We start from the raw sequence: 27159 nt of genomic DNA on the forward strand, positions 1-27159 counted from the left end.
ATCAACAGAAAATGGGTAACTTTCCAAGTCTGGAGGTGGTTCAAGAGGTAATGGAAGCAGAACAAAGGATGTTACCAGCAGGTTAGAGCACAAATGAGAGGCTTTTTTCCACAATACCTGCAGATAACATGGTATGTATCCATGATAACAATTAGATTAGATCCTCTTCACCCTATCTGACAACTTTTTCAGGTGCTGGATCACCTTCCTAACATGAACACCATCATAGCATGTGGCTCTGATGCTTTCAATCACACTGCTCTAACATGGCAAATGAGAACTGAATTTAGGCCACTACTACACTGACAAGACATTTGTTTGCTCTTTTTGTTTGAACTACTCGAGGACAGTGAACTTAGCTGCACTGCTGGTGTGCCAGAGCAGTTCAGATCAGGTCCACAAGAATCATTAGACCCTTAAATGAAATTGTGTACGTGAACACCTTTACAAAGCAGATAGAAAGGTCTAAAATCTGGTACGCAAAGCAACTGCAGAACACATAAAGCAACCTGAACAGAGATAATATGCATCAGTCTTTCTGAACAGAGTCTCAGAAAAGAAGAAATAATTCTAAAAAGATACAGAGACCCATTTCATTCTCAAAATCTAAGTGTTTCCATCACTAATTATTTTGGATAAAAGTTTTATAATTCTCTCACTTTCAGTCAGATATTTTATTTTTTTCCTGCTTTACTTCAGAACTGAGCAATTCATAAACAGAAGCCTGAAACTCCTCAGCCTATTTTCTTCCTCATTAAAGAGCTCTGTTAGGACATGTACAGAAATTGCTGGATTTTCCTTGTAAGTCCAGACCTGTCACTTCCTTGAAGAATAACTGTAGCAAAGGAAATCGTGCAAGTCTTACAACAGCCCTGCAAAGCTTCCATATGAAAAAAGGGCGAATTGTCTGTGTTTTGAGGGGCTATGCGTGTGTTTTAATAGAAAACTTCCCATTTAAAGGACTTGTCTGTTGCTGTGAGATCTGGCAGTGTGTTCTTAAAATGTGGATTATGTAATGGAAAAGAGTAATAGAGAAATGGGATCACTTGAGATTGTTATCTGTAGGTTCGTGCCCAGTGCTCCCTACCAAGAAGTACACAGAGCCGGAATTCATACAACGGTCTTTTATTATTTTTTTTAACTTTAACAAGGTTTTCTTTTTTCTTTTTTTTTTTTCTTTCTCTTTTTTCTTTTCCCAGTTTAGGACTACAAGATTACTTCTATTATCTTTGCAGTTTCCACTGTTATCAGTCGAACAACTTCCTTGCAATCCCAAGGCCTGCCTTTGCCTGCCCTGGCTGAGGAATGACACCCCTCATGCTGCCTTTGAAAGGCGGAGCAGCACCTCCTGCGCTCTGATCTACACAAAAATCACCCAAATACCCGAAATCACCCCCGAGGCCCACGCCCGCGGCCCTAACCCCGTTGCTAGGGCCGGCCCGCCCCGCCGTCGCTAGGCCGCGCCGTCAAGGGAGGAAGTGTCGCAAAGGCTGACAGGAAACTCGGCCGCGGGTTACGGCAGCGGCGGCCGCGCTTGGCGGCCGCTGGATGAGCGGCGAGTGGGAGCCGCGGCGCTGAGGGGAGCGGCGGTGAGCGGCGGCGGGCGGGGGGGGCCTCGGAGGCCGCCCCGGGGCCCTTAAGGGACCGGGGAAGGGCCCCGGAGGAGGCAGGGGGGTGTGGGGTAACGGGAAAAGGCGGCGGCGGGGCGGTGAGGCGGGGCCCGGGCACCGGCTGTGCCTTTGTTCGCGCCCCCCCTCCCCCCCTCCTCCCCCCTTCACCTCACCTCCCCCCTCCCGCCTCAGGCCCGTGAGGCCGCCGCCTGTCGCCCCGTGTCGCCTGACGCCCTCCTCCCCGCGGGGTTTGTGTCGGTCTCTCCCGTAGGATATGGCCGAGGTACCGCCGGGGCCTAGCAGCGTCCTCTCCCCGCAGGGGGACACGCTCTCCCCCTTCCCCGGAGGAGGAGGAGGAGGGGGGGCTGCTTCCTCCTCCTCCTCCTCCTCTTCTTCTTCCACCTCCGCCGCTGCCGCCGCCTCCGCCTGCGCCGGGGCCCAGGACGAGGAGGCCGAAGAGGAGGAGGAAGAGGAGGGACCCGCGGGCGGACGGGAGCAGCAGCGAGGAGGAGGAGGAGGAGGCAGCAGCGACGGCGGCAAGGGGGGGCCGCAGCAGCAGCAGCACCGCCTCCACCACCACCACCACCACCCCCCGCACCACAACCACCAGCTCAACGGCCTCATCAGCCCCGAGCTGCGGCACCTGCGGGCCTCCCTCAAGAGCAAGATCCTCGGCTCGGAGGCAGGGGCAGCCCCCGAGGGGCAGGAGAACAAGCGAGCCAGCAAAACAATGGGCTCCGGACAGCAGCAGCAGGCATCGCCTCCGGCCACAGCACCGTGCTCGTCCCCCCTTAGCAACCACCTCCCTCCCCAGGGAAGGACTGCACCCTCTCCTCCTCCTTCTCCCCCAGCAGCAGCAGCAGCACCAGGGGACAGGAGCCAGCCTGCTGCCACAACTCCGACTGCTGCTAAGACTGCAGCCCGCAATGGACTGGCAGGAGGGACTGGCTTGGAGGAGGAAGAGCAGGAGGAGGGGGATGAAGGAGGGGAGGAGGAGGAGTCCCTGCTGCTACTCTCTAGGTCCTTAGCAGCAGCCTGCAGTTTGAAAGGCTCGGGAACGGACTCTCAGCCTGAGGAGGACCTAACGATACGATACGTCCGATACGAGTCAGAGCTGCAGATGCCCGATATCATGAGACTGATCACCAAAGATCTGTCTGAACCCTACTCCATTTACACGTATAGGTATTTTATCCACAACTGGCCACAGCTTTGCTTTTTGGTAAGTGCTGGGGAGGGAGGGCAGGAATTGGGAGTGGTTTGGGACAGGGGTGGGGAGAGGATTAAAGGGCTGACATTTGTGGGAATGCTCCTGCTATTCTTTTTATGGCTGAGGGGAAAAACCAAGCTCTTTTGGAGGTATCTATCCCTGCTGAACCCTTCTTCTCACCTATGCCTGTATAAGTAAAGCCTATGTCTAAAAGTCCTGTAGTCATTAAGACACGTTTTAAGTGGTGGGGAAAGGCTTTGAACACAGGGCTAGGATCCAGGAATTCAAGGCTTCTAATCTTGGTTTTGACATTGACTTTTGTGACCTTTGGTAGCTCATTTTATCATTCTGTCTCAGTTCCTAGGTTCCTATTTAAAAAAGAAAGTACTTAGTCCACGAGTGTCTTATGAGTGCTTCATAATTCTTGCACAATGGCTTTAAAACTGCCCTCAGCATGACTGGCATATAAACGTCGACATGTGGGGAGACACTGCTAGAGGTTTTGTAGACTTTTTGATCTATTTGCTTATTTTAAAAAGATCAAGTACTACTGTATTGCTTCTTGCAAGTGTGATAGCGTGTGTGGCAATTTGGATTTTACTTAGGTTGTCTTGCTGTACTAACAATACATTTATCCCTCCTACTGCACAACCAAAAAGATTGCTTTAGTTGTTTCCTAGTCTTTCTAAACGTTTAGAGCACTTCTTATGACTAAACAACAGCCAGACAGTTTTAGAACCCGAGTCTCGGTAGGGAAGCATGCTTTCAGCGCAGTAATTCCTGCACAGGTATATGAAAGTGAGCTTAAATTGGCCTGGGGGGTATTTGTGCACAGTGGGAGCTTAGCTGGGTTTGATTTCCTCGTAGGAAAATTTGTCTGTAGAACAGAACATTTGTGGGAGTGTATGGCACTTCCTCGCTAAGGTAAATGATGAATTCTTCTCCCTTGATCTTTTAATCAGGGTTGGACACCTCTCTGGAAGGGATGGCTTAGCCAGAGCCAAGGCGCCCTTCAATTCAGAGTTTCTCTGTAAAATTTTAATAGGATATGAGTACAGGAGGTGAAGCTAATGGAATCCATCTGGCCTTAAACTTCCTGAATGTTCTTGTTTTAGGGTCCGGTGTAATTTATAGTGGGATTTATATGATTTATGGGAGGGTTTTCAGAAATGTGCCTCTCTCAGACCTGAAGAGGGAATACAGTAGGATTATAGGAAGTTGAGCAAAGCATTCCCATCTGGAACAAAATAAAAATATGAAAATATTTGAAATCAGTCTTCAACCCAAAGTCATGTTTGCTATTACACGGTGAGTTAAAAGGATGCTGATCACAGCAGAACTGTAATTTTTCAGGCACTGAGCATACACCTAGCTGTGTGTGACTGATTTTCACTGAAAAGAAACGCTTGTGAACTCCAAGTGTTTGTACTTTCAGCATCAAGTGTATCGTCGGTGATGCCAAGGCAGTGTTGGATACTATTAGCTCACCGTGCATCTGTTTAGACTTTAGGTTTTTGTTTTTTGTCAGGGAGTAATTTGAGAATTTTGTTAGGGAAAGAGCAGTGGCAAATTAGCTTGACAGAGCACTAAACCTGATTATTTCTAATATTTATTTCTAACAAATGCATTCAGAGAACAAGGTTTCACTCAAGGAAAATAAAACATCCGAAGCTTATTTTTTAGGGCCAGCTTCTTTTAGTAGTCTTGAAGAATCAACAAAACTTCATTTGAACTCCAATTCTATTCAGATTTGCCACTTTTATGAAGGGTGGAACAGTGTGAAGCACGTAAAACAGTAGAGAAGAATATGTGGCTGCAAATGTCTACAGCTCTTAGCAGATTGTTTTACATACATAATAATCTGAAGCTCTTCCAGGATCTTGAGTCAATTTCAATGGGTTTTTGTGAGTGATTTTAGTGTTTTTAAGGCTTGTTTTTTAGCGGTTGTCTTGAAGACTTTCTGTTCTATAAAATTAAATTTGTTCCTGCAGTTAATGGATTCCTGAACTACTTCTATCTAATAACTCTTTAAAATATTTATCTTCAGCTGGAACTGCATATTCCAATTAGCTAGAACAGTGTCAGGATGGTGAGCAGAAGCACAGTGCCTGATCCCGCAGAATCATTTGTCTGTAATGCCTTAAGGCCTCACAGCCTTCTGGCTCCAGGTTTGTCTTGGGGACAGGGGTTAGACTGTAATTTGTTCATATTGGAGAAAAATAGCTGCAGGGTGTCTGTCGGTTCAGTTACTGAATTTCACCACCACCGCTTTTTAAAAGGGTGATGAGGGGAAAAGACTAACTCCATTTAAATTTGAAGACAGGATGCCTATTTTCCTGAAAGGATCAGCAATTGTCTGGCGCTGATGTGTTCAGTGAGCAACCTTAAACGTTGTAATGCTGCTATCAAGCATCTGGGATACCTGACAGCAAAGTTTTCCAGGGGCATTATGAACATTGTCGCTGTGGTGATGATCTCGTGGGTTTGAAGCTTGCTGAGTTTCGGCTTGGTTTTATCAAGGTGGGCTGTCACTACCAGCTAGCGCCGATCCAAGGTTGCTGCTTCTCCTTTCTCTTCAGCTACCTCTGCCCTGCCTGTGAGTTTATCTGCTTTGGGAAGCCAAGCTAGCCCTCACACCCAGCCATGTATTCATACGTGTGTTTGTGTGCTTGCGTGTTGTGTCTTAGGGTCAGATTTCTGTTGGTTTAGGTCTTCAAACATACTCGTAGCGGGATGACACGAGCACTGGTGTTGGCACAAGGAAAGAGGTGAGAATGCACAGCTGGAGAGAAGGCATGGGACCAATCCTAACTAGTCACTAGCGTGGTTTTGCTGTGTCAAACCACTTCCTAACTATACACTGAAAAACAAGTTCACACTCCACTTTAAAAGGAACTGAAGATAGTAAGAATAATCTTCAAAACCCATTCATTTTAACGTCAAATGAATCTGTGCAAGTGTCTCCTGACTTTTGAGTTAGCAAGTTGGAAATACTTGATAAATAGCTCAGGTATGGCCGCATTATCTGACTGAGCTGTAGCAAGGCAACAACCTTCTCCTCCCCCAGCTGTAGCTGTCTGCTGAAGCTTGGATTTCTCCTGTCTCTCGAAGAGCAGGTTGGCAGCACGTGCTAGGTGTGGGGGCCCTGGAAATACTTAGGGTTTATCTATTCCCAGGAATTCTGTCAGCCCAATTTCTCTTCAATTGACCAATGATAACCATTTCCCCATCAAAGGTGGGAGAGGACAGGGGTATTCACGTCAAGTGTTTTTAAGCATTGCTAGAGCTTTGTTCCTGCATTGGTTGTAAGTGCATTTTTGAACTTGTAGCTCCATTTTGAAGTGGTTTTGCAGATCCTGGTCCTAGCAGTGTGAAAGTTCTAAAACTCCTTCCATTTAAAGCTGGTAAATTAGCTATTGCAGAAAATTGTTTTCAAAATACTGCAGCGTGGGAGAGGTGAGCTTGGGAAACCTTGCCCTGTTCCAAAGTTTGGATAAGACAGGACGTAATAAAAGCAGGGTTCTGACTGAGTGTTGTAACCTCTCCTGTAATTCACCGCTGCAGACTCGCTGCGCTGCTCAGCTGCCTTTTAAGAAAAATCTGGAAAATGCATGCTTTTATTGGGTTCTTAACTTTGCCAGTAGCTATAGCAGCAATTATAATTTAAACTTCCACAATTTTAGAAATAACTGATTAATTCCATGTATGTGGTTTTAGATGTGCTATAAATCCTAAATGGCTGCAGTTAAGATCCTGTTTTCTAATAATACTTTGCCTTTTTTTTTTTTTAGTTGGATTTTATTTAAGAGGCTCTGTGCTTCACGTTGAAACTAACGACTTGTGAGACATCAGCGCTGTTTTTCAGTTGCAGAGAGCTTGGGGGATAAAGGAAGAACCAGCAAAGTTAGGAAACAGCGTGGGAAGTCTTACCGGCCTCATGGCAGACCTGGGAAGACATCCTGTAATATTCATTCCCAATTTGCAAGCTGCAAACTCCACTGTATGCCAGTTTCCTCTTAAGAATCGTGGTTTGAGACATGGCTGGCTGTGCTTCTTGGTCTCACAGGCTTTGTGAAAACCTCAGTCCTTGTAGCATATGGGTATTTAACGACAGCCAGTGAGTGCAGTTATTCTGGCAGCAGCCCTGCACAGGAAGGAATTGCTCGGGTCCAGTTTCATAGAGTGGAAGCAGGGAGAGTGACTTAGTGATTTGCCCGGTGTTGTAAAGAGCTCTGACCGAACTGGCGGACTTTAGGTTAAAACCATTAGGCTAAATGCATCCCTTAATGGCATTCGGTAACACGATCACTAGATGTAAGCCAGAGGATTCGTGCAGAGCTGTCTCTGTGATCCTCTGAGGTGGATTTGGGTGCGTGTGTGAAAGGAACCTGCAGTCTTGCAGGTTCTGCTGCATTTGAATCGCAAAGTGTTTCTCTTTTAGGGGCTAGCTGGTTGGTTTAATCTTTAAATGGGAACAAATATCGCGGGCTCTGGGTGTGAAAGGCATGCTCAGGCTGTGCCTGACGGAGCTAATGCCACCTTTGCCAAGGAATTAATGGCAATTGTTTAATTTTCAGAGAGGTAATGCTCTTGCTGTTTTATAGACACTTCTGTGCTAGCTCTAGCAATAAAGGGTTGCAATACAAAGATATTAACATCTAGTTTGTTTTAAACATTCAGTCTTACAAGAACAAAGTTGATGCAAATATGGGATTTGAATGCATGGATGTTAATCTTCCTAAGAATTTAGGATTGAAGTAAATCCTATAGTACTCCATGGGGCTTATACTATAGTAACTTGGGCTGAATTCTGTTTGTAGAAACCTGTGTGCTTAGAATTACTCTCGTTTGGCCCATGATTATTTCTTTATAAAGGATGTTGTATGGGAACTAGTTTTCTTCTTGCCCCCATCCCTATTTCAATCTTTTTTTTTTTTTTAATTTACACAGTTTTAACCTTCCCCAGGGAGTTAAATTGCAGTTTTACATCAAGTTTTAGGTTCGTTTCCAGCTTCAGATAAGGTTGAAAAGAAGGAGAAAGAAGAGAAAAGGCAACAAGAACCCCAGTTGAGGTAGAAATGCAGCACTCACCCCAATCATAGCTTAACTGGCAGATTTACCTGCTTGAAGACAGAGAAGGAGATTTAAGTGTTCTGGGAACTGGCAACACCGTGATATTCATGCAACTTTGTGGCAACGGTGGTGAAATCAGTGGGTATTTCCTTCTTTGATCACTGAAAATGATTTTAAAATACACATTACAGAACATAGCTCTTAAAAAAGTGCCCCTAACAAGAAAGAAGACAAGGCTGCAATGTGTCACTACTCTTGAAGTGCAGGGGGGGGAAAAAATCTAAAAATTCTCCATAGGGCTGTTACGATCAACACTTTGCACGTGTTCGCTTCAGGGCAAAGCATAACTATAACATGCTAGTTTGTGGTGTCTTTTTTTTTAGCTAGGTATAAGATTACATCTAGGTACTCTGCATAATTATAGCAATGTTATGAACAGGCTGTCTGATGATACTCTTTATTTAACTCCCTGGTTTTCTCAGGTCTGAGCTGAGATACAAAACTTGCCTTGAGCTGACACTTTGCATACACAGTTTTAGTATAAGTACAGCTTTTCTTTTCTATGAAATAAACTTGTGTTTTAGAACAAACAAAAGACTGCTTAGAGGCTGTGTATTTCAGTCCACTTAGCTCATGTTTCGGTTTTTGTTTGTTGTTTTAAAAACCACTTGTTTAGATTGTTCAGGGTTGTTCTTGGATACTGTTAGAAAAATGTATTTTCCTGCCAAATAAAAACTTAGAAATAATTATGTTTGCGTGACAAGCTGAAACTATATTAGAAATGGTGTTAGGCTCGTGCTGCATCACAGTGCTTTGGAATTGCAGCCCGGTCGTTTGGGGCTGCTTCATTTTACCTTTGGTAGGGGCTTGTGGCTGGCAGCTGGCTTGGTTAGTAACCCACCGCTCAAACGGAGATGCAAGAAGACTTTGGGCACAAACTCCCTGTGGATTGGTGCCTGCAGTATGGTCTCTGTAAGAATTTTCTGCCTGTAGATCCTTGTCCTACGAGCTGCAGAAATGCTCAGGCTATGGAGTCCGTACCATGGCCTTCAGAGCTGGGTTCACAGGAGGTCTGGTAATACTGGCTCGGGCAGGTCCTTTTTGTTTGACTTAGTGGAGTGTTGTGAATTTGGATTATCCAGGGGCTCTTGTGCCAGCACATGCTTGTGCCAATCATGTGCTGTAGTCCTGGTTTGGGAGCTGGAGCTGAGCTTCCCCCTGCAGATACAGGTCTCAAACTTCCGTGGCTCAGTTTATACACCCATGCACACGGTTCTGAGCTGCTTTTTTTTTCTCTCTGTCAATCTTTCCCTGAATATATAGTAACTCATACTCCCTTTGGATGCTATCCTACTCTGCAGCATTATTCACTTTACTGCTGCAGGTTATAATGTCATTAATATCTAATGCTGCCTAATCCTTCAGTTAACATATGACTTAGTTATTCTTTTTCTCTTTCTCAATGTATTTCATGGTAAATTTCTTTGTGAACACAGTGGCTGTGCAAGTGGCTTGATAAGTGTTTGGGGAGGGGTTAGGTATTTTTTTTTTCTATTCTTGATATTTCAGGATAATTGTGTCTCCTTGACCACATTTTTTTGTCACAATACCATTGGGATTAACTGTCAGCTCTTAATGAATGAAACCTCTGAACGGTTAAAATGTGTGAAATTAACTGTATGCTTTTTTGGTTTGTTTGTTCCTTGGATGCCATATGACTGAAAATGATGGTTTCTAAAGATTAAATGCAAAAACATTTTTTCTCTGATGCATTATGGCCTTGACATCAACACCAGATAAAAATTAAGCATGTTATCTGCCCAGCTCTTGCACATGAAAATTCGGATCGCTGTAAAACAGGAAAGGACTTATTTTCCCTCTGTGGCAACCCATGTTAAAGGATGATTTATGCTTCAACCTGGTCTTTTTCTTTTTTTTCTACCCTTTTCTATCACATACGATCTTGCTGGTAGAATTGATGGAATAACATTATGATTCTTTCCCAGACAATTTATTGGCTGTTAATAGACTGTGACTTTATCTGAGTGTAATATAGAAATAAGAGACCTTTAATCTTATTTGTACTCCTGGAGATGGTGTTTATTTTCTTTATACCTTTGTACAAGCAAATTTAGTGTGGCTGTCTCATTTTAAATGCACTGGTTTACTTTTTCTGGTAGCACTGCAGATCACAAACTGAGAATGCATACCTATATGTTTGTCTTTAAGGCCATGGTAGGGGAAGAGTGTGTAGGTGCCATCGTCTGCAAGCTGGATATGCACAAAAAGATGTTCCGCAGAGGTTATATAGCCATGTTAGCAGTGGATTCCAAATACAGAAGAAAAGGAATTGGTAAGAATAGCCTTTTTTGTTGTTTTTTACTTAAATCCTATAGTTTGTTGGGGTAAACATAGGCGCTGTAAAGGTTTAAGCAGAACTGAGCCTCTAGATGTGGTGGTTTGTTGTCATCCCTGCTTTACTCATCCACACAAGCTCCCTGCTCTCTTTTTTCATTCTGCTGAAGTAACCTGAAATGCCCGTGCCCTGTGAGATTAGCATCTGGGACTTGAAGCTAAAAAAGAAACTCAGTCAGCAGCCCCTACCTCTGCAAATTACCATTATCAAATAACAACTGCAGAAATTGCTTTGCGTTTTTATGTGCTCTCATCATTGTATGTCTTTATTGTGTTCAGGTGTGGGGTGTTTTTTTCAGTGAATTTATCCCCTGGCTTTCCCATATCAATTACATATATATTTGCCCACTGGGGATAATGTACATAGCTAATGCTTGAAATATGTGCTAATACTCGAAAAAAAATAGTTGTGCATTACTACCTGCGTGACCAAAATGAAGATCTGTTTTGTTGGCAATTGCATGATGAAAGAAAGCTCTCTTGGCAGGGAGCTTGCCCTCCCCTGTGGGTCAGTTTTGCCCTAATGGAAGGGACTTTCCTTCAAACACTAGTTATCCTAGCTTGGTTGATTAAAGAACTGTTCTTATGGAACTCCATTCTTTTTAGTTTGGTATTGTGAAATTACACCTTGTAACAGATTTTTAATTTAAAATGTAGATGTCAGCTTTAAAGGCTGGAAATGTGCTTTACCACCCATTCTCACTAACAGCTTATACTCTGATTAAAGACAGAAAATTACTTGCTGTGGAGAAATACGGGAACAAGTTACAGATTAATACCATTGTGTTTGTTCTCCTCTTTAAAAAACAAACAAACCAAAACAAAAACAACAACAAAAATTAAAAACCTTGAAACATTAAGTATTATCATGACTGTTTTAGCATATGTGATATCTTTGTTATTTCAGTGCTGTTCAGAAGCTGTTGTTGGTTTCTTTAGTGGAGCAGAGGGAAGAGGATACAGAGAAATCATTCTCTCCTTTCTTTTTAGCTGAGTCATGAAGGAGCCTGCCATAATTTCATTGCAGGTGCTAGGATTCATAAGTAAATAAGAACCAATGCTGTTCTTAGGAAGATCTCTGCAAGATTTTTCCCCTGCTTTAGTCAGATCATTACAGTTACATAAATAGAATTTATATTTAACGTTTTGCTTACTTTAGCATTATATAAATGTTAACTTTTTCCCTACATTTATCATGTTGCTGTTTCTCATAAATTATGCTGTTAAACTGAAGATGTTTTATATGCAGTAAAGTTTTGTCGTATGTTCAGTGAAAATCTTAATTGATTAAAGCTTTGAGAAAACTTTAAAGCAATCTCTAGATTCCTTGGGTTTTTGTTTTTCCTTTTCCTTAGCTTTCTTATGGAAGTGAGATTTATACAATTTCATTGAACAGCAGTTTTTTCCACTAATAACTTTGAAATCAACTTTCAATTTCACCCCAATTCTACAGACAGGTAGGGATATTACAGTCGTAGAACTGTTGTGAAATAGATGAAAAATAATGATACAGAATTAAATTAATGCTTGACTGAAGGGAAGGGATGGGCTTCAACCATATTATTAGATACTAGCAAATCCAAATGGGAGTGAGCCACAAGAAAAGTGGTTTCATAAGTTCTGTTGCTAATAGAAGTATTTGTTTTAGTAAGAGGAAATTCCCTTGGAAGATGAATGTCCTTCAAGTATGTGCCAGAAGATTTTGACTTTAAATGCAGCAAAAAGGGAATGAATCACATCTTGGAAGGCTATATATAACACTACGTTAAACATTGAAGCCTGTTTCTAATATCCTTGTGCTAAAAGACTTTTGCACTCAAGCTGGGTCTCTGGTTAACTTTAGGGATAATTTTAATGTTCAAACTTGAGACTGCAACTTGACTGCAACTTTTTGTTGCATTCTTTCCTCCCTGATTTCCCCAGGTGTCATGCCATGTAGGTAGCACACAGTAGTTGTATATAAGCTGGCATCTTTTGCATTGCAACTCTGACACTTATTGAAATCTGTATTTCAGGTACAAACTTGGTTAAGAAAGCTATTTATGCTATGGTTGAAGGAGATTGTGATGAGGTAAGACTTTATAATCAAAAACTTTCATAATGTAAACGGCTTGTATTCTCCCATATGTGGATTCATTTCTTTTTTTTTTTGTTTTGTTGGAGTTTTGTTTTTAGGTGGGAGGTGGGTTAGCAAGAAGCTCTTTGATAATAAAAGGAAAAACAGCCTCCAAAAACATATGGCACAAATAGAAGGGCTTTCTAAATTTGTCATAAGTTCTCAAATACAGAGTTTTGGGTTCTGTTTTACTCTGGGAAGTTGCCTCAACCTTTAGTTGCAGGCACGTTTTCCTCTAAAGATTCTAGTTCAAGGTGCTGTTGACCAGTGTAACTTGTATGTTGTCGTAACACTTCCAAGCTTTCAGAATATACAAAGATACTGGAACAGTACGTGCTGTGATATTGCAGAATGCAGTTTTATCCCAGCAAGTCATTGTTATCCTGACAATGCTTAAACCATATAACAAAGCACTAACAGCTCGAGTGATTCAGCACGTTGGTGAACGCTTCAAGGAAAGTGACTGAATCACTGTCAAACTTTCTCTGGCCTATGTATTATTAGGCTTTCCTTTTACCAGATTACAATCCTTCTGTCCCTCTCTGTCTCTCTCTTTTGCATAAATGAAGCAGCTATCTTTATGTGCCCTGTTTAATCTGTGAGGAACTCTCCCTGCATCCATTCTCCTTAATCCAGTTATCTGTCCCTTTAACTTTCATCTGCTTGCTACAATGCAATTGTTAGCTTGTTCCTGATACCTGAACACCGTGTCATTTCAGCGTTTCACAGTTAATGATCCTTTGATCTCTCTGTTATCTCCTTTCAACTGCTCCCCTGATTGTCCTGATGAAGTTTTTTATGCAAAATTGCAGTTTTTCTTACAAGACTTCTGGCACGTACTCTGTTAACTTTTCCACATGTTGTGTTATGCCTTTTGTGGTATCCTTTTATGTGCTCTGCTTTCATTCAACAACTTGTTTGAGCTATTTATTCCTCCCTTCAGTTCCTTTTATACCTCTGTTTTCTGGTGTAATTTTTCTACAATTCCTTTTGTATACAAGCATTGTAGTGCAATTTGATAGTTCTGCAGTAGTTTAAGTTCTTTTTGTCTCGATGCTTGTATCATATGTAATATGCTTTGGTCTAATCTGTTCCACTGTTTGCGACCTTGAACTATTCAAGGAAAGTTTTTTGTTTGTGTCTTCTTTTCCATTGCTTTCCCCGGTGGTCATGTGTTCATTTGCCATTGCGAAGTACCCAAGATTTAAAAAATAAAAATAAAGAAGTACGATATCAGTGTGTTCACGTTACATTGGGAGAACTGAGCTGCAGAGACATGAAATGAATTGCCTACTGCTGTTAGAGAGTCATTAGCAGAGCTGTGTATTTCTGCTCAGGCCACCAGAGCTTCAATACTCCCCACATTTAGGAGTGTGTGTACTACTTCTCCTGTAACTTCATTTCTAACTTGGGCTATCTTACACGTATACATACAGTGATCTCTCCCGTGTCTTTCGTCCTCCCCTGCTGTAATATTAATCCCAGAGCCCTTCTTACTGCTTTTTGTCATTGTAAAAATGAAATAAATGTGATAGGGATTGCAGGCTGCTCTGCAGTAAGACCTCATTAAGTCTTAGTCATAGATTTTCATCTATGGTGCTGCATAAATGCTTTGTACTAAATTTGTAGGTCATTTTTCAGAGGCCAGTGCTGTCCCTCTTTAATCAAATGCACAGTTCCAGCTCCTTGAAGTGTGTGCTGGACGGGTGCAGGCAAGTTTCAGTTCCAGTTTGGAAACTGTGTGACAGTGTTTGGGGGGGGTGATGGTTCAGAACCAATTATGCCCTGTTTCTTGGGGGCTTTTGTGTCAGCTTACTTTTAAGCTGGCACAAAACTTTGAAACGGGAACTCGTGTCCAGGCAGCAGGGAGCACAAGCAGAGTGTATTTCTGACTTCCTACTACACCAGTCTGCAGAGGCGTGCCCGAAGTAATACGATATGTTTATGCTGTTCTTTTTCATGTATAGGTTATCTACAGCCAGAGAGCAAATGTCTTCATGTTCTTTTCTTTTCTTTGGCAGCAAGTGTAGGTTTCTTCCAGGTACATGTGGTACAACAATAACGATGTTTACTTCTCCTATGTGGTGGATTGCTGAGAAATTTTCAGTCTCGACCAAGGTTTGAAAGACCTAATTAGCCACCTGTTATTTAAAGCTCTCTGACAGAGCTGAGAAACTTCCCTCGCTGCTTTCTGCAGCAGTTGCTGTGGAGAGCAGTTTCTGGCCATCCGATTGATGCCTGGCTGATCAAACCTGAAGCAGTGCATCGCAGTAGCTTGTCTTTGTGAAGTGTGTAAATAATTTAATTATCTCTGCTGCTCTTAGGATATTTTTCTACATCCCTTAGTAAAATCAAAAGCATGATGAAAATCCAGAGATGCTGCTACTTGATGTAAGATGGGCTGCAATTCAAAAAGACTCTCTTCTGAAACTTGCTTGGAAAACAATTAAAAATAGGAGCATGCACCCATGGGTGTCATTGAAAAATTCCAAATTGTGTTATATAATATGATGATAATTTGTGGCATGTAATTTGATAAATTTTTAGTTCAAATATAATACTTTTCAAAGTACCATAATTGATGTACACAACACCAACAGCCTGTAATGCTGAATCTTGAAAAGTAAAGGATTTTTACAGCACCAGAGATGAAAATCTTAAATCACTAGTGCTCTCCTGGCATTTCGAAGTTTGTCACAATATTGTAGTGATCAAGGACTTCATTTTTTCTTTTTTTTTTTTTCCCCTTGTAAGCTAGTTCAGTGGGAATAAAACTAAGGCAGGCCTATGGAGCAAGTGATTCACAGTGCCAGCATGTAGTTGGTGCTGTGTTGCATGCTTCAAAGCTGAGAGGCAATATCCTTCCAGCCAGTGGCTGTTTCCTGGCTTGAGGAGGTTGTAGTAGGGTAAGTGAAGAGGTGAATTGGCTGGGATGGAATCTGTGGAGAGGCGGAGGTGGTTGTGGCCTAATGCAACAGAAAAAGAGGGAAGTGGTCTAATGTTGGGGTGGGTGGTTCAACCAGAAATGGCCTTCAAGCCTGAAGAGAGTACTGAACAGCCTGCTTTGGGCTGGGGTGTCTGGATATAATATTACAATACTTAGGGATCTTTTGTTGTTTGTTTGTTTGGGTTTGGTTCTGTTTGTTGTAGTGTTGGTTGATTTTGGGGTTTTCTTCTCTCTTTTTGGTAGTGGTTGATTTGGGGGTTTTCTTTTCCCTTTATTTTTTTTTTTTCGTACCTTGGTGACCTTCTCAAACATTTTCTGTTAAAGATATTCAGAGTAGTGAGCTAAAGATTTTCAGGTGTATAATGGGCTGAGTTTCCATTAAGTCACAATGATTTAGAATAATTTGATGGGCTCATTACATAGAAAATGGGAACTACTAATATAAATTGGGTGAAGGTGAATAGTTTTCTCCCATCTCAGGTCTTTTGAAGAGATTTTTCTTCTAATGTAAAAGGGAAAGTGCGTGCAAACTCCAGCAAGCTGAGCATCTGGCTGCCTTTTGTACGTTTGCTTAGCCTTTACTGAGAGGCAACTTTCAAAAGTTGTGCTACTTGAGACTGTTGCATGGAACTGCTGCATCCCCTAATCAAAATTAGGAAAGGGAGAGTTGTATGCAGATTTTCCATCTGTAACAAATGACTAAGTAATCTGCAGATGATTCATTCACCTCATATTGCATTATTTCAGCACCACATAACTGCTAAATAATCAAAGTAAGACTCTGGTAAGTGGAACTCTCAAGAACTTTTTCAGCAAGATGTGGAATTTAAAAAGGAATTGTGACTTATTTTGAGAATTTCCATGAAACTTTAAAGTGTTTTTAAGTGAGATTTTTCTGACTTCATCACTAGGAGTGTCATTTTAATTCAGTACCATGCTTCTAAAATTAACTGTGTATTTTTATATAACCCTATTTGAAGTTATCAAACCATTGACAACTTAAATTTTTCTTCATCTACAGATCATTCAGCAAATTATAACACATTCTACAGTTATATTTTGGGTTCTACTTCTCTTTAAATGTTAAAACAGTTAAACTGATGAAGGGCACTGGACAAGCACCTATAGCTTGAATCTTAAAATATGCCAAACTTACTTGTAAGAATAGCAGCAGCTTCTCTGAGTGATGAAAGGATATTCATTTGTTTATTCGATTTGACAGTATTCTGAGTGCACTTGGTTTCTAAGCCAGTGCACTCAAAGTTTGGCCTGAAAAAGCAAAAAAGCTCCTTTCTACTTCAGTTTAGAAATAACCTAGGTATGAGAACATAGTAACAAGAAACGCAGTGTTCCACTCGCACTGCATTAAAAGATTCCTTGCTTCTAAAATGAGTTGAAAGTAAAGAGAGTTGAGATAAAATTGTAGGTTTATGAAATTTTGGAAATAAGTGAAAATAAGGCCCTTCAGAAAGTTGCAACTTATGCAGAAGATCTTGTTAAACCCAATCAGATCTTTGCTGGTTGACAGGAGCAGATGATGATGTGTTGTTATAAGGTTTAACAGACACATTTGTATGACAAAATAGGCCAGAAATGAAGGTAACTACTGAAGATTTGGAGCTTGATTGAAAAACTCACATGGGAAGAAAAGGATCCTTCACGTAATCAAGCTAATGAAACCTGGGTAAAATACAGTCATGTTTCCTTACTAGATACAGGATCATGTCCATAGCCCTTTGTGAAATCAACACGATATGCTGAGGTCGGAGGATTATTTTTCATTGTGCTAAGTGTTTCTTAGAAATACCAGAACAAGTCTATTGCATTAGCTTGCAAGATGAGCATTCGCTCAAGTACTGGGATTCCAACAAACCTGAATTTCAACATTTAGCCACTCCCTTAAATTCAATGATCTGTGGTGGTGGAAATCATTTAGCATTGCAAGGTGTGCAAGCTTGCAGCTGAACACAGGCATGTTGTGTCACTCGGGCAGATTACTGAGCTTCTGTGCGAGTGAATGTCATTTGTAGTCAGAGTTCAAATAATGGTTTCCTGCACTGTGGATTTTAATGGGTCAGATTTCCTGTTGGCATAATGCTTTAATTTGAAGGAAAAAATACTGCACTTTGATAATTGATTATAATTTGGAAGTTATCCTGTTTAATAAAGTTGCTAAGAGTAATTATCAAGTCACAAGATCTGACAGTACTGTTCCATCAGGTGCCAGCAAGAGAAATTTAATCCCTAATTCTTCCCATAAGACTTAAGAATTGAATTATCCTTAAGAGTACAGGTACGACAGACTGTCCTGCTGTAACTCAAGAACTCTGGCTATTAATGTTAGACCGTGTCACTCTTCCTTTTAGAAAAAACAAAGTCTTATTTTTTCCAGGCGTATTTTGTTCGTTGGATTGTTAGCTCCAGCTTTACTATTCTTTCAACATTCATGTGTTGAGAAGCACAGAGGGAATTATCCACTGGGATGTGGTCAGAGCAGCTCGAAACTTAAGTAATGGCCAAATGTGTACGCTAAGTCGATTTTCAAACCTTACTGCAGGTGGCCAGTCAGACTGCGGTAGCCTCCCTCTCTTACATTGGGTTAGCCACTCCTCAGATTGCAGAAAGCAAACTTAGAGAGAGAAATGAATCGTTTTTCTACCAGGTTGCTTTATGAAGTAGATCAGCAAGAAACCTAGTGAGCTGGCAGAAGAGCTGAGGGAGAATGGAAATGCATGCCTGAAGGTGAGGGGGCAAGAATCCGTGAGGTAGACTGGCTTAAACTGATATACAAGTACAGGCTTAAATATATAAATTTAATTTATTATATTTATTATATATAATTTATTATAAATAATTATTATATTTAATGCACATATATCCTGTTTTTTATTGGAAGAGAAGGGAGGAGGTGGGGTAGTTGGGGTAGATTACTATTTTTTTTGACTGTGAGATTTTTACATATATAATTTTAACTACGTAGAGCGGCGGATATTTGATGCTGGTTTGGATGTAGCTGTTAATGAGCTTACACCAACGCTGATTGCTGGCTTGCTGCATAAATTGCTTAGGCTGCATTTTCATTACGTGGTCTTTCTACAGTATCCATCAGCCCTTGTTTAATATGTGAATGCACATGGCCATGGGATTGCAGGTAGTCTTGTCAGCTTGTTGGTTCTTCGTGTGTTCTTGAGCAACCAGGATCCGTCCTTACCAATAGAATCCTTAAATAGTTGAGTTGGACAACAGTAAAGAGGCAAGATTTATTTATTTATTTATTTTTTACTGTTTGGAATGGGTGCACAGTTTAGTAGATACGTCAAAGGTCTGTTCGCTGTGTTTGGAGAAAAGAAAGAAAACCATTCAGAGGGACGTACTTCAGCAGTTTAACTTCTTGTTAATGCTTTTTTGTAAGTTTTTTTTTCTTGTACTTGAGGCTGCTGGGACAATTTTCAGTCTTTGCTTAACTTGGACTGCACTTGGGTTTGGTCTGAGCTATTGATGACAGGTCTTCCTGGAACTGGGGTGTTACCAACATAGAGGACAAAAAAAGAAAAAAAGCTGCTCTTTCTTCCTGCACTTTGCCAGGCTAGTTGAGAACAATAAAGGCCAAGACTTCTTAATCTTCTGAAGCTGATGCAGTACTTGAAATGCAATTATATGCCCAATTATATGCCCTTTACTTGCTCACTAGAATTGATTACTTCCAGGGCAGGCCTATCTTGCACCACCTTTGCTGTCCATAACCTCTTGCATGCCCTTCGGCTGTGAGTTTTTGGTGTGAGGCACCCAAGAAGCCCTGAACGGAGCCTTGTGAGTCTGGGACCTCTGTGGTTTGTGCACTCTGGTTTGACTCTGGGATTCTCACGTTGAGCACAAATACACGCTTCAAACATCGGTGTGACAGTTTGTCACAGAAAGGAGGAGTTTGCATCTAGGTCTAAGTCTCTGGAATTAGAGGTGGAAGATACTCAACGACAAAATAAAACCTAGTGTGTGCCAAGTTCAATTGTTCATTCAATGCATGTTTTGGAGCCTTAGCTGTTCAGTAGTACTATTTTTTTTAACCATAGCTTTTAGGTTATGATTTGATACAGTATTTACAGCAAACAGCGACAATCTTGATATGAATGGAAACTTGCTTACAACTGCTATTGTTGATTAACTGCTATTTTCTTTTAAATGTGAAGATTGAGGAGGGTTGCTTGTATAAAGACAAGAAAAAAATGATTTTATGAATTGTGCTTAAATGTACCTTTAAATAAAAACTTTGAAATTTGTTCAGTAGCAACATACTGCGACTGCTTTCTAACATGATGTGTTTTTCTTTTTTTTTCCTTTTCTTCTTAAAGGTTGTATTGGAAACAGAAATCACAAATAAGTCTGCTTTGAAACTTTATGAAAACCTTGGTTTTGTGCGAGACAAGAGGCTGTTCAGATACTATTTAAATGGAGTTGATGCACTGCGTCTTAAACTATGGCTGCGTTAAAAGAAACCATCACATCAAGCAACTGACGTCCCAACAGCGCAGAGTTGTCCTTTGCATGCAATGCAATTTGTACAAAATTGCTTTGCAGGTGGACTTAGTAATTTCCATGCAGCTCTTATCTGTCAGTGTCTCATTTGAGTGTCGCACATATTTGTTGCACTTTGGCATGGCGCATTTGTTCAGAATTAAAGCCGATCGTTTCAAACTTCGAGTTCCTTTTGGTACCAGCAAGATGTGCCACTTGATAGCCAAGATATGTTCGTTCATTTGCAAGTCTACTGACTGTATTACATACACAGTGAACATTTTATCAAAGAACCTGTATGTGGAACACGACTTTTGGTTCCAGCAAAAAGCCAATGTAGATTGTAAAATTCTATAAGTATACTAACATTTCATACAAAAAATTGCCATAGTTTTCTGGAAAAAGGCTTCAATTTTAGGTTTTATTTTTCAATATTGAATTTTCCATTCTTAAATATTGGTACCTCAGTGATTAGTGAATGAAAAAATGTATTGTAGGGTGGGGTGTGTGTTACAATGAGTAACAGTAACAATTAAATTGCGTCTGCCAGTGCCTGTATAGATAAGTATATTTGTCTTCACCTCTAAGTTTGGAGTGCATGCTTTTATTCTTTTACTTTCTTCAATTGTCTTTGCAAGAAAAAAAAATCTGCTTTTATTTAAATTCTGGATTTGATAATAAATTATTTCAGATTTTTATAATTTGGATACTTCTCCCAGACGAGGGTTTGGAAGGCCCTTCTTTTCTTATAGCAAGAAGTGTAAGCTATTTTGAAAACCTTGAGTAGCTGCTAAAACAGAACCTGATGTTGCCAGTAAATCTCTGCTGGTTTTGGATGCACTTTTTTCTTTAAAAGAGTGAGGGACTTTTAAAAGAAGATATAGAAAATTAATGTAAATTGGTATGATTTTATTTAATCAAAATTATCGCTAGAAGCTCTGAAAAACATCTATTTTAAAATAGTTGGAACAATTTTTTTTTATCCAGATTCAGTTTGCTTTGCTTCAGTGTTCTAAAATGCTTCAATCTTTGGTTCTTGGTCTTGGAAATAAATTTCAAGGTGTATTGTATCCATTTTTAGCTGCTCTCATTTTCTCTAAACTTACATGAGCTAAATTATTGGGGGATTTTTTTTTTTCCTTCCAAAATCAAAGCAGTGGGGAAGAGATTTCTCTTTTTCTGCCTCTCCCCCCCCTTCCTCCCTCTCCCCTCCTCTCTCTCTCTCTGGTTTTACATAGGTTTTACCAATACCCATCAATTTGTTCAGTAATTACAATGTCTAGGCTTTCTTGTTCAGCGTGGTTATATAGCCCAGTTCTATGAATCAGTTGGGTTGTTTTGTTTTCTGTTTTTTTATTTTATTTTTGTGGGTTGCTTTTTTCCACTTTGAAAAAAGGAATTAGCTGGCTTGTGGAAGAACCTACATAATCTGTGGAAAAAAGGATGAGCTCTCAGTGAACCCGCTCTTCTGTAGTTGAGCGATTACTCTTCAGATTTGCCTTACTACATTTTTTTTAAAGAGTTTGGTTTGAATCATGGTCACTTTGCTAATTATTGTACGTTTAACAACAAAAACAACAAAACCCCTACCTCCAGTACCATTTGGAAAAGATCCCTGTGCAGGAAAACTGGATTTAAAGAGAAGCCTTATTTTGCACAGAGCAATCGCACATGGTGATGGGCGTTTCTTACCATGTACAAATTATGAGTTGTATTTGAAAATAAAGACTTTTAATGGAAATTGGCCCTTCTGAGTTTTCTGCTCGTAGATGCGTTTTGTGCTTTTGAGGGGGCTTGTTCCCCTCAATAAAGAAAACTCATGATTAAAATGGTGCCTGAATCAAAGTGTTATGAACTTCTTCAGGAGGTTTCAGACGTAGTTAAGACTTCAATTGTTGGGAATGCTAAATCAATAGAAACAGGCTTCTCTCAACCGTCTTCCAGTTGTCTGGGAAATCGTGGCTGCTCTGGCGTGCTTGAACTGAGGAGACAGATAAGAGAAGCTTCGTGCCTTGCTAGCAGCTGCTGGGCTTGTATCGCAAACTGCAAACCAGGCTGTCTTGTGTGTCTGCTGATGTTTAAAAACCAAAAAGCCAGACAGGCAAGTTTCCTATAGGTTAATATTTAAGCTGTGGGTGTCTTGAGATTGAAAAGCAGGCTTGAAAGTTAGCTTCAATCACTTTTGGGGAAGGCACTGCCAAAAAACCTTGACGTCTGAGCAAACTTCAAATACAATTCTGTTTGTGTGTTGTAAGAAGTCGTTCTCGCCATGCTGTTCTTGAAAATGCTGCGCAAAATAGGTGCAGGTTTCTTTTCAAAGAGCACATTGCCTGAAAGGTTCTGGTATTGCTGCTGTGTAACACGCAGTTCACTACGGCAGGTACTGAAGCTGTATGCGTTGGTTTGTATTAAAAGGAACAGATTTATTCTCTGTGTTGCTTGAAGTTGGGTATCAAGTGGGAAGTTATGAATTGCAAAGAGATGGAAATGGGTTTTCAAAACAGATCTAGCAATGAAAAGTTGTTTATTTCTCATGTCTGTTGCTAAATCACAGTCTTCTTCCCCCTCACCTTTTGCATTGACAAATCTTACTAAGGAGTTGATCGTTTGTGTTTGACTTTGCCCAAATATTGCTATTGGCTGACATGTCAGTACGGATGTTTGCTTTATATTGTTTTATTTTTCTTGTTGTTTTTATTCTTTTTTTTGTTTTTATTTTTTAAGAGAATGATCAGGTTCATCACCTTTAAGAAAAGCAGGCATAGTCTAATTGGCATTGCATAGTACACCGCAAACTTTTTCAGGGCACCACAAGGCATTGCTAAAACTGAGTGCTATGTTTAAAAAAAGAAAACAAAACTTTCAGGTCTTGTATAACCATTACAACCTATATTGGAGTTCAGGTATCAATGGGCATCTATGGAAATATCAAGTGTATCTCACAATACTGGACTGCTGTTTTGAGTGGATTATATTCTTCTGTCCCTTTATCCTTTTTGATGAGAACAAAAACAGTGGGGTTATGAAATGTACAAGCTGTCTAAATACAATGCAGTCAAATAAATGGTTAAGTTGTTTATCTATTTCCTTTTGAATAGAAATGTTCTGATAATTGTTTTGCTTTGTCTATACGAAGTATGTGCACACACTTATTCCTAACAGAGAAATGGTTAAAAAAAAAAAAAGTTTTACAAGAAAGCTGTAAATACGCTTTTTCATATCACTATTTGATATTTAATTTCCATGCCTCTGCTAGAAGCATCTCGAATGGTATTTCTGTGAACTTCAGTTTCATAGCTGAACTGAGTTGGAGCCTTTTTCCATGTGTATTAAGTTAGGACTAATGTAGTCAGTCTGGGCTTATCCTGGGAGATAAGGGGGGGTTGTTATTATTTAGGTTGTAACAAGCAGGAGTTGGGAACTCCTTGCAGCCCTTGCAAAGATTGAGAACAAACTCAGTTTTGAAAATCTTCTGTGCTTTATTCCCTCTGCGATTGCATTTAGGCTCCTGAAACTTCCCAGTTTCTCAGCAGCCCGTGCTGTGTGTGTTCAGCTGTGTCTCGCTCACCTGCACGCCTCCTGCGACCAGCCGCAGCCAACTTCTGCTGGAAGCAGCTCCAGGTCTCTTGTTCTTGCAGCAGCTTTTCTGATTCCTTACAGCCAGGCTACCCAAATACTAGTTTGTTATGAAGTAAGCCTCCACAGGCATTTTACTGCTTGTTATTTTTTTTTTTTCCATTTGCCCCAACAATTTGGAACTGTTTATGCAAATGAACATCAGGAATCGGATGCTGGGTTTTGCTTATAGCATTTTACCTGGTCAGAGTTTCGACTCTTTCCTCTTCAAATTCCTCCACGGCGTAAACTCTGCAAGAAGCAGGTCAAATTATTTTTCTGTCTTGCACTGCAGTGTATTTATAGCGCTAGCATATCTGGTTAGTACATAGGGGCTAAAATAGATTTGGAGAGACCTAACATTTCTTTGAATGCAAAAGTTACAAGAAGTATTTTTCTCACAGCTAGCTCAGGCAAGACTGGTTTGCTGATATTTTTAGGAATGAGTGTTTTTTGTGTTGCCCAGCCATGTGCACTTTTAAAAATCTGTGATTTCTTTAAAAATACAGCGCAGAGGGATCCTGAACTACAACTCATACAGGGAAAAGGGAAATGCTTCTTGGGGTGTCCCCAAGTTTCTGGTAAGGAAGCCGAGGTTTCTCGCCTTCTCTTGCTGTCTGGCTCTTCCATGGGGAAGGCAGAGCTGTGACTGATTATTGCTCTTCGGTGTAAGGCTCAAGGGCAAGGTAAAAAAGAGCTAAAATTCAAAGGGGCTTAGAACAGGCGAGGTATTGATCTCTTCAACTTGATGTCCTCCACATGACAGTCCCCTCCACTGAAGTCTCTGTGAGCTCTCTTCAAAGGAGCTCGTGGGCGCCTGCAGTTTCTGTGGATCACGGAGAGACTTTTTTCCAAGTAGTTGTAAGAGAGATGAGGGGAGAGGTGCTGCGGAGACAAACTCTGTCAGGCTCAGGAAACTTCCAGAGCTGAAAAGCCTCGAGAGCTGGGATACCACTGAACTGTCAGCAAGTACACTTGCCCTGTTCTTCCTTTTCCCAAAACATCTCATCGTGGCTGTTCCCGTGCTCCTGTTTTATATCGATGCTGAACGTGTGGGACCGGAGGGGATGTGCCCTCAGCATGAGCTGGGATGCCGGTGTAGGACCAAGTGATGCTACCACAGCAGGTCCTAGAGGGTGAAAAGGCTCTCGATATGCAGACGTTAGAGCTGGGACCCTGTGGGACGAGTGGCTTTTACACTCAGTAATAATCCTTTGCTCTAATACAGCACCAGGAAAAATGCCCTGGGGATAATTGGAGTTTTCTCTGCATTTTCCTGCCTGCAGGTCTTTGTACCTGTGCAGTCAGTGAGATGTCAGCGATACCCCGTTACAAATGGTGTGCTTTCTAACGGGATTTCCCTAAAATGTGCCTCGTTAAATGACACCAGTTCTTCCACCTTGCTAGTATTGCAGCTATTGTGATCCATTGCTGAAGTACATTTGTTTTCTGACTTTGCTGAACATCTGTTATTGTTTAGAAAACATAGCTAAGGAGAAGAAACATCCCCCCTGTCTCCCTGCCAGCAATCCTTATTGATCTTTCTTCAGCTACATAAAATAGGAAAAAGGTCAAATCTAATTTGAGATTTATGGTCTGGGCAGTCCTCTGCCAAAGCTCGAGGCAGGTCGCTGCATGCTTTTCTGTGTATGTTTGTGCTACCTACGGGCCTTAAGTTGATGATTCTGGGATTTTAGGTAACTAAGAGTAGGAAATGAGAGGTTTTTCTGCTCTGAAAAGATCTGAGTATAATCAAGAATGCACTGGACAGATTTCAATAATTTTTCAGGTATTTTAAGGTTCCTAAGGTGCTGGGAGGAAACATCTCAGTTTCAGATTTTGTTAAGTTGGATCATTTTAAGCAGGAATGGAGAATGATTCCCCAAACTTTACCCATCGCAGATTGCTGGAACTCGTAATTCACAGAATCACAGGATGGTTTGGGTTAGGAGGGAAACTTAAAAGCACATCTGGTTCCAAACCCATACCTTAGGCAGGGGCACCTCCCACTGGATCAGGGTTCTCAAATTCGGAAATAGAGATTTAAATACCGCCCACAAAATTCTTCAACCATCAAAATCCTGAACCCAAAAGGCGACAAACAACAAAAATCATCCCAAGTTGCTTTTGTGAACCTTCCGATGGACTTTTTTTTTTTTTTTTTTTTTACTAGTCAGTGCCTTGAGGGTTTTAATATTAAAAAATGCTAAAGCAGGAAAAAAACATTTTTTGCTGAAGTGAACACTTCTTTCACGGTGCCTGGAGAGCAGGGAAAACTGGTGAAGAGGTAGTGGCTAAAGATGTAATATGGCAGCTTAATAGGAACAGCTTTCAACTTCCTTGTAGCAGTCTGCAGGAAGATACAAATAAAAACTGAAGCAGCAGATGAGCTCCATTAGGAGCTGCCAGGTGTAAAATACCAGTAAAAATGAAGTCTGAAAAAGTATGTGGCTGGGCAGCCTGGTGAAGGTAGGAGCTGTATGCAAAGCTCAAATTATTACTGGTATTATCAAGGAGGGGATGAAAACCCTCAGCCATGCAAACCCTCCCAGGTAGGTCTTTGAAAACACACCGCCTGCCCACATGACCACGCTCCTCGCCGTGAGTAATTTAGAGCAGACAACTAATTGAGTGCTCTCACGTTGCCACGGCTCCTTCCCAAGGGATGGCTGTGCTGGAAAAGACTCTTCGTCTCCACCAGAATTAGCCTTTAATAGTGGGAAGAACAAACAAACGAACCCTCGGAGTTTGATGCGGCTGATGGAAGCAGCTGGTGTGTCATTGCTGAAGTGAGCTGAGTGTGCTTCAGCCTCCTCGAGTCAAAGCACGAGGGCCTGCTGGAGGAGCTAATTATATTAAGAAGAAAGCCAGCCACTCTTCAGCCAAATTAAGGGTGGCCTTCCTCCTCTGCTGTTCTCTCCACTCAGCTGCATGCTGATCTGAAAATCCTGCAGCTTTCCTGTATGCTCTCAGGTGTGCAAAGCTGCCCTTGCTGAATTAAGGGCTCGCACAACCCCTGGCTGGTGCTGCTGTTTCATGACAGAATTTGCCAGGAAGCGTGACTTTCAGATTATTTTTTTTTTTTGCACAGAGTTGATCCAGAAGACTTTAGGTGGCCTTAGGTCCGAAGTCTGTCTCGTGGCTGGCACGGGGCGCGCTTTTACAGCTCTCAGACTTGTTGGGAAGGAGCGAGCTGGGCCAGCCTGCAAATAAACGTAAACTGCCTCAAAAAAAAGTAAATAAATCGGAAAGTGGTTCAAGCCGCAAATGGCAGGCAGAGTCCTTTTCTGCAAAATGCAGAGATTTTTATCTCTCTGTCTGAAAGTGACATTCAAAGAACTGCTCTCTTGGGGTTGGAAAAGAAGTTCTTCATTACAGAAAACAGGACCGGCTATGATTAAAAAGAGAAAGTGTTCTCCTTGGGGGTTTTTTGTTTTATTGAAGTGAAAATGGAAAAGCTGGCAATCTCTGGACTATCAATGAACCAACAATGACTCGAACGGTTTCATGTATAAGTTAACAAATGGAATATGTACAGTGCATCTGCATAAAAACATTACTATGTGCTCTGCTCCCTCTTAAGATACCACGTTGATGGCTGCTATATACTCACTCCTATACGTCTTACTGAAGTATACAAAAATGCATCTATGAAAATGTA

General features: G+C 41.2%; 1 protein-coding gene across 5 annotated transcripts; it reads left to right on the forward strand.

Annotated features, from left to right (window-relative positions):
• Positions 1-1440: 1440 nt before the first annotated feature.
• NAA30 (N-alpha-acetyltransferase 30, NatC catalytic subunit) lies at positions 1441-22966 on the forward strand. Of its 5 annotated transcripts, none has more exons than XM_072038133.1 (6): positions 1445-1589; positions 1882-1945; positions 1991-2832; positions 10123-10246; positions 12324-12379; positions 19721-22966. In XM_072038133.1, the coding sequence occupies exons 2-6, from the start codon at positions 1885-1887 to the stop codon at positions 19856-19858; spliced, it is 1221 nt and encodes a 406-aa protein (XP_071894234.1). In that variant the 5' UTR covers positions 1445-1589; positions 1882-1884; the 3' UTR covers positions 19859-22966. The 5 variants fall into 5 exon arrangements, with proteins under 5 accessions (XP_071894237.1, XP_071894234.1, XP_071894235.1 ...); XM_072038134.1 differs by having other exon boundaries at positions 1882-1940; positions 1989-2832; XM_072038135.1 differs by having other exon boundaries at positions 1882-1940; positions 1992-2832.
• The last annotated feature ends 4193 nt before the right edge of the window (positions 22967-27159 follow it).

Source organism: Anas platyrhynchos, chromosome 5 (assembly GCF_047663525.1).
Source record: "Anas platyrhynchos isolate ZD024472 breed Pekin duck chromosome 5, IASCAAS_PekinDuck_T2T, whole genome shotgun sequence".
Classification (NCBI taxonomy): Eukaryota; Metazoa; Chordata; class Aves; order Anseriformes; family Anatidae; genus Anas; species Anas platyrhynchos.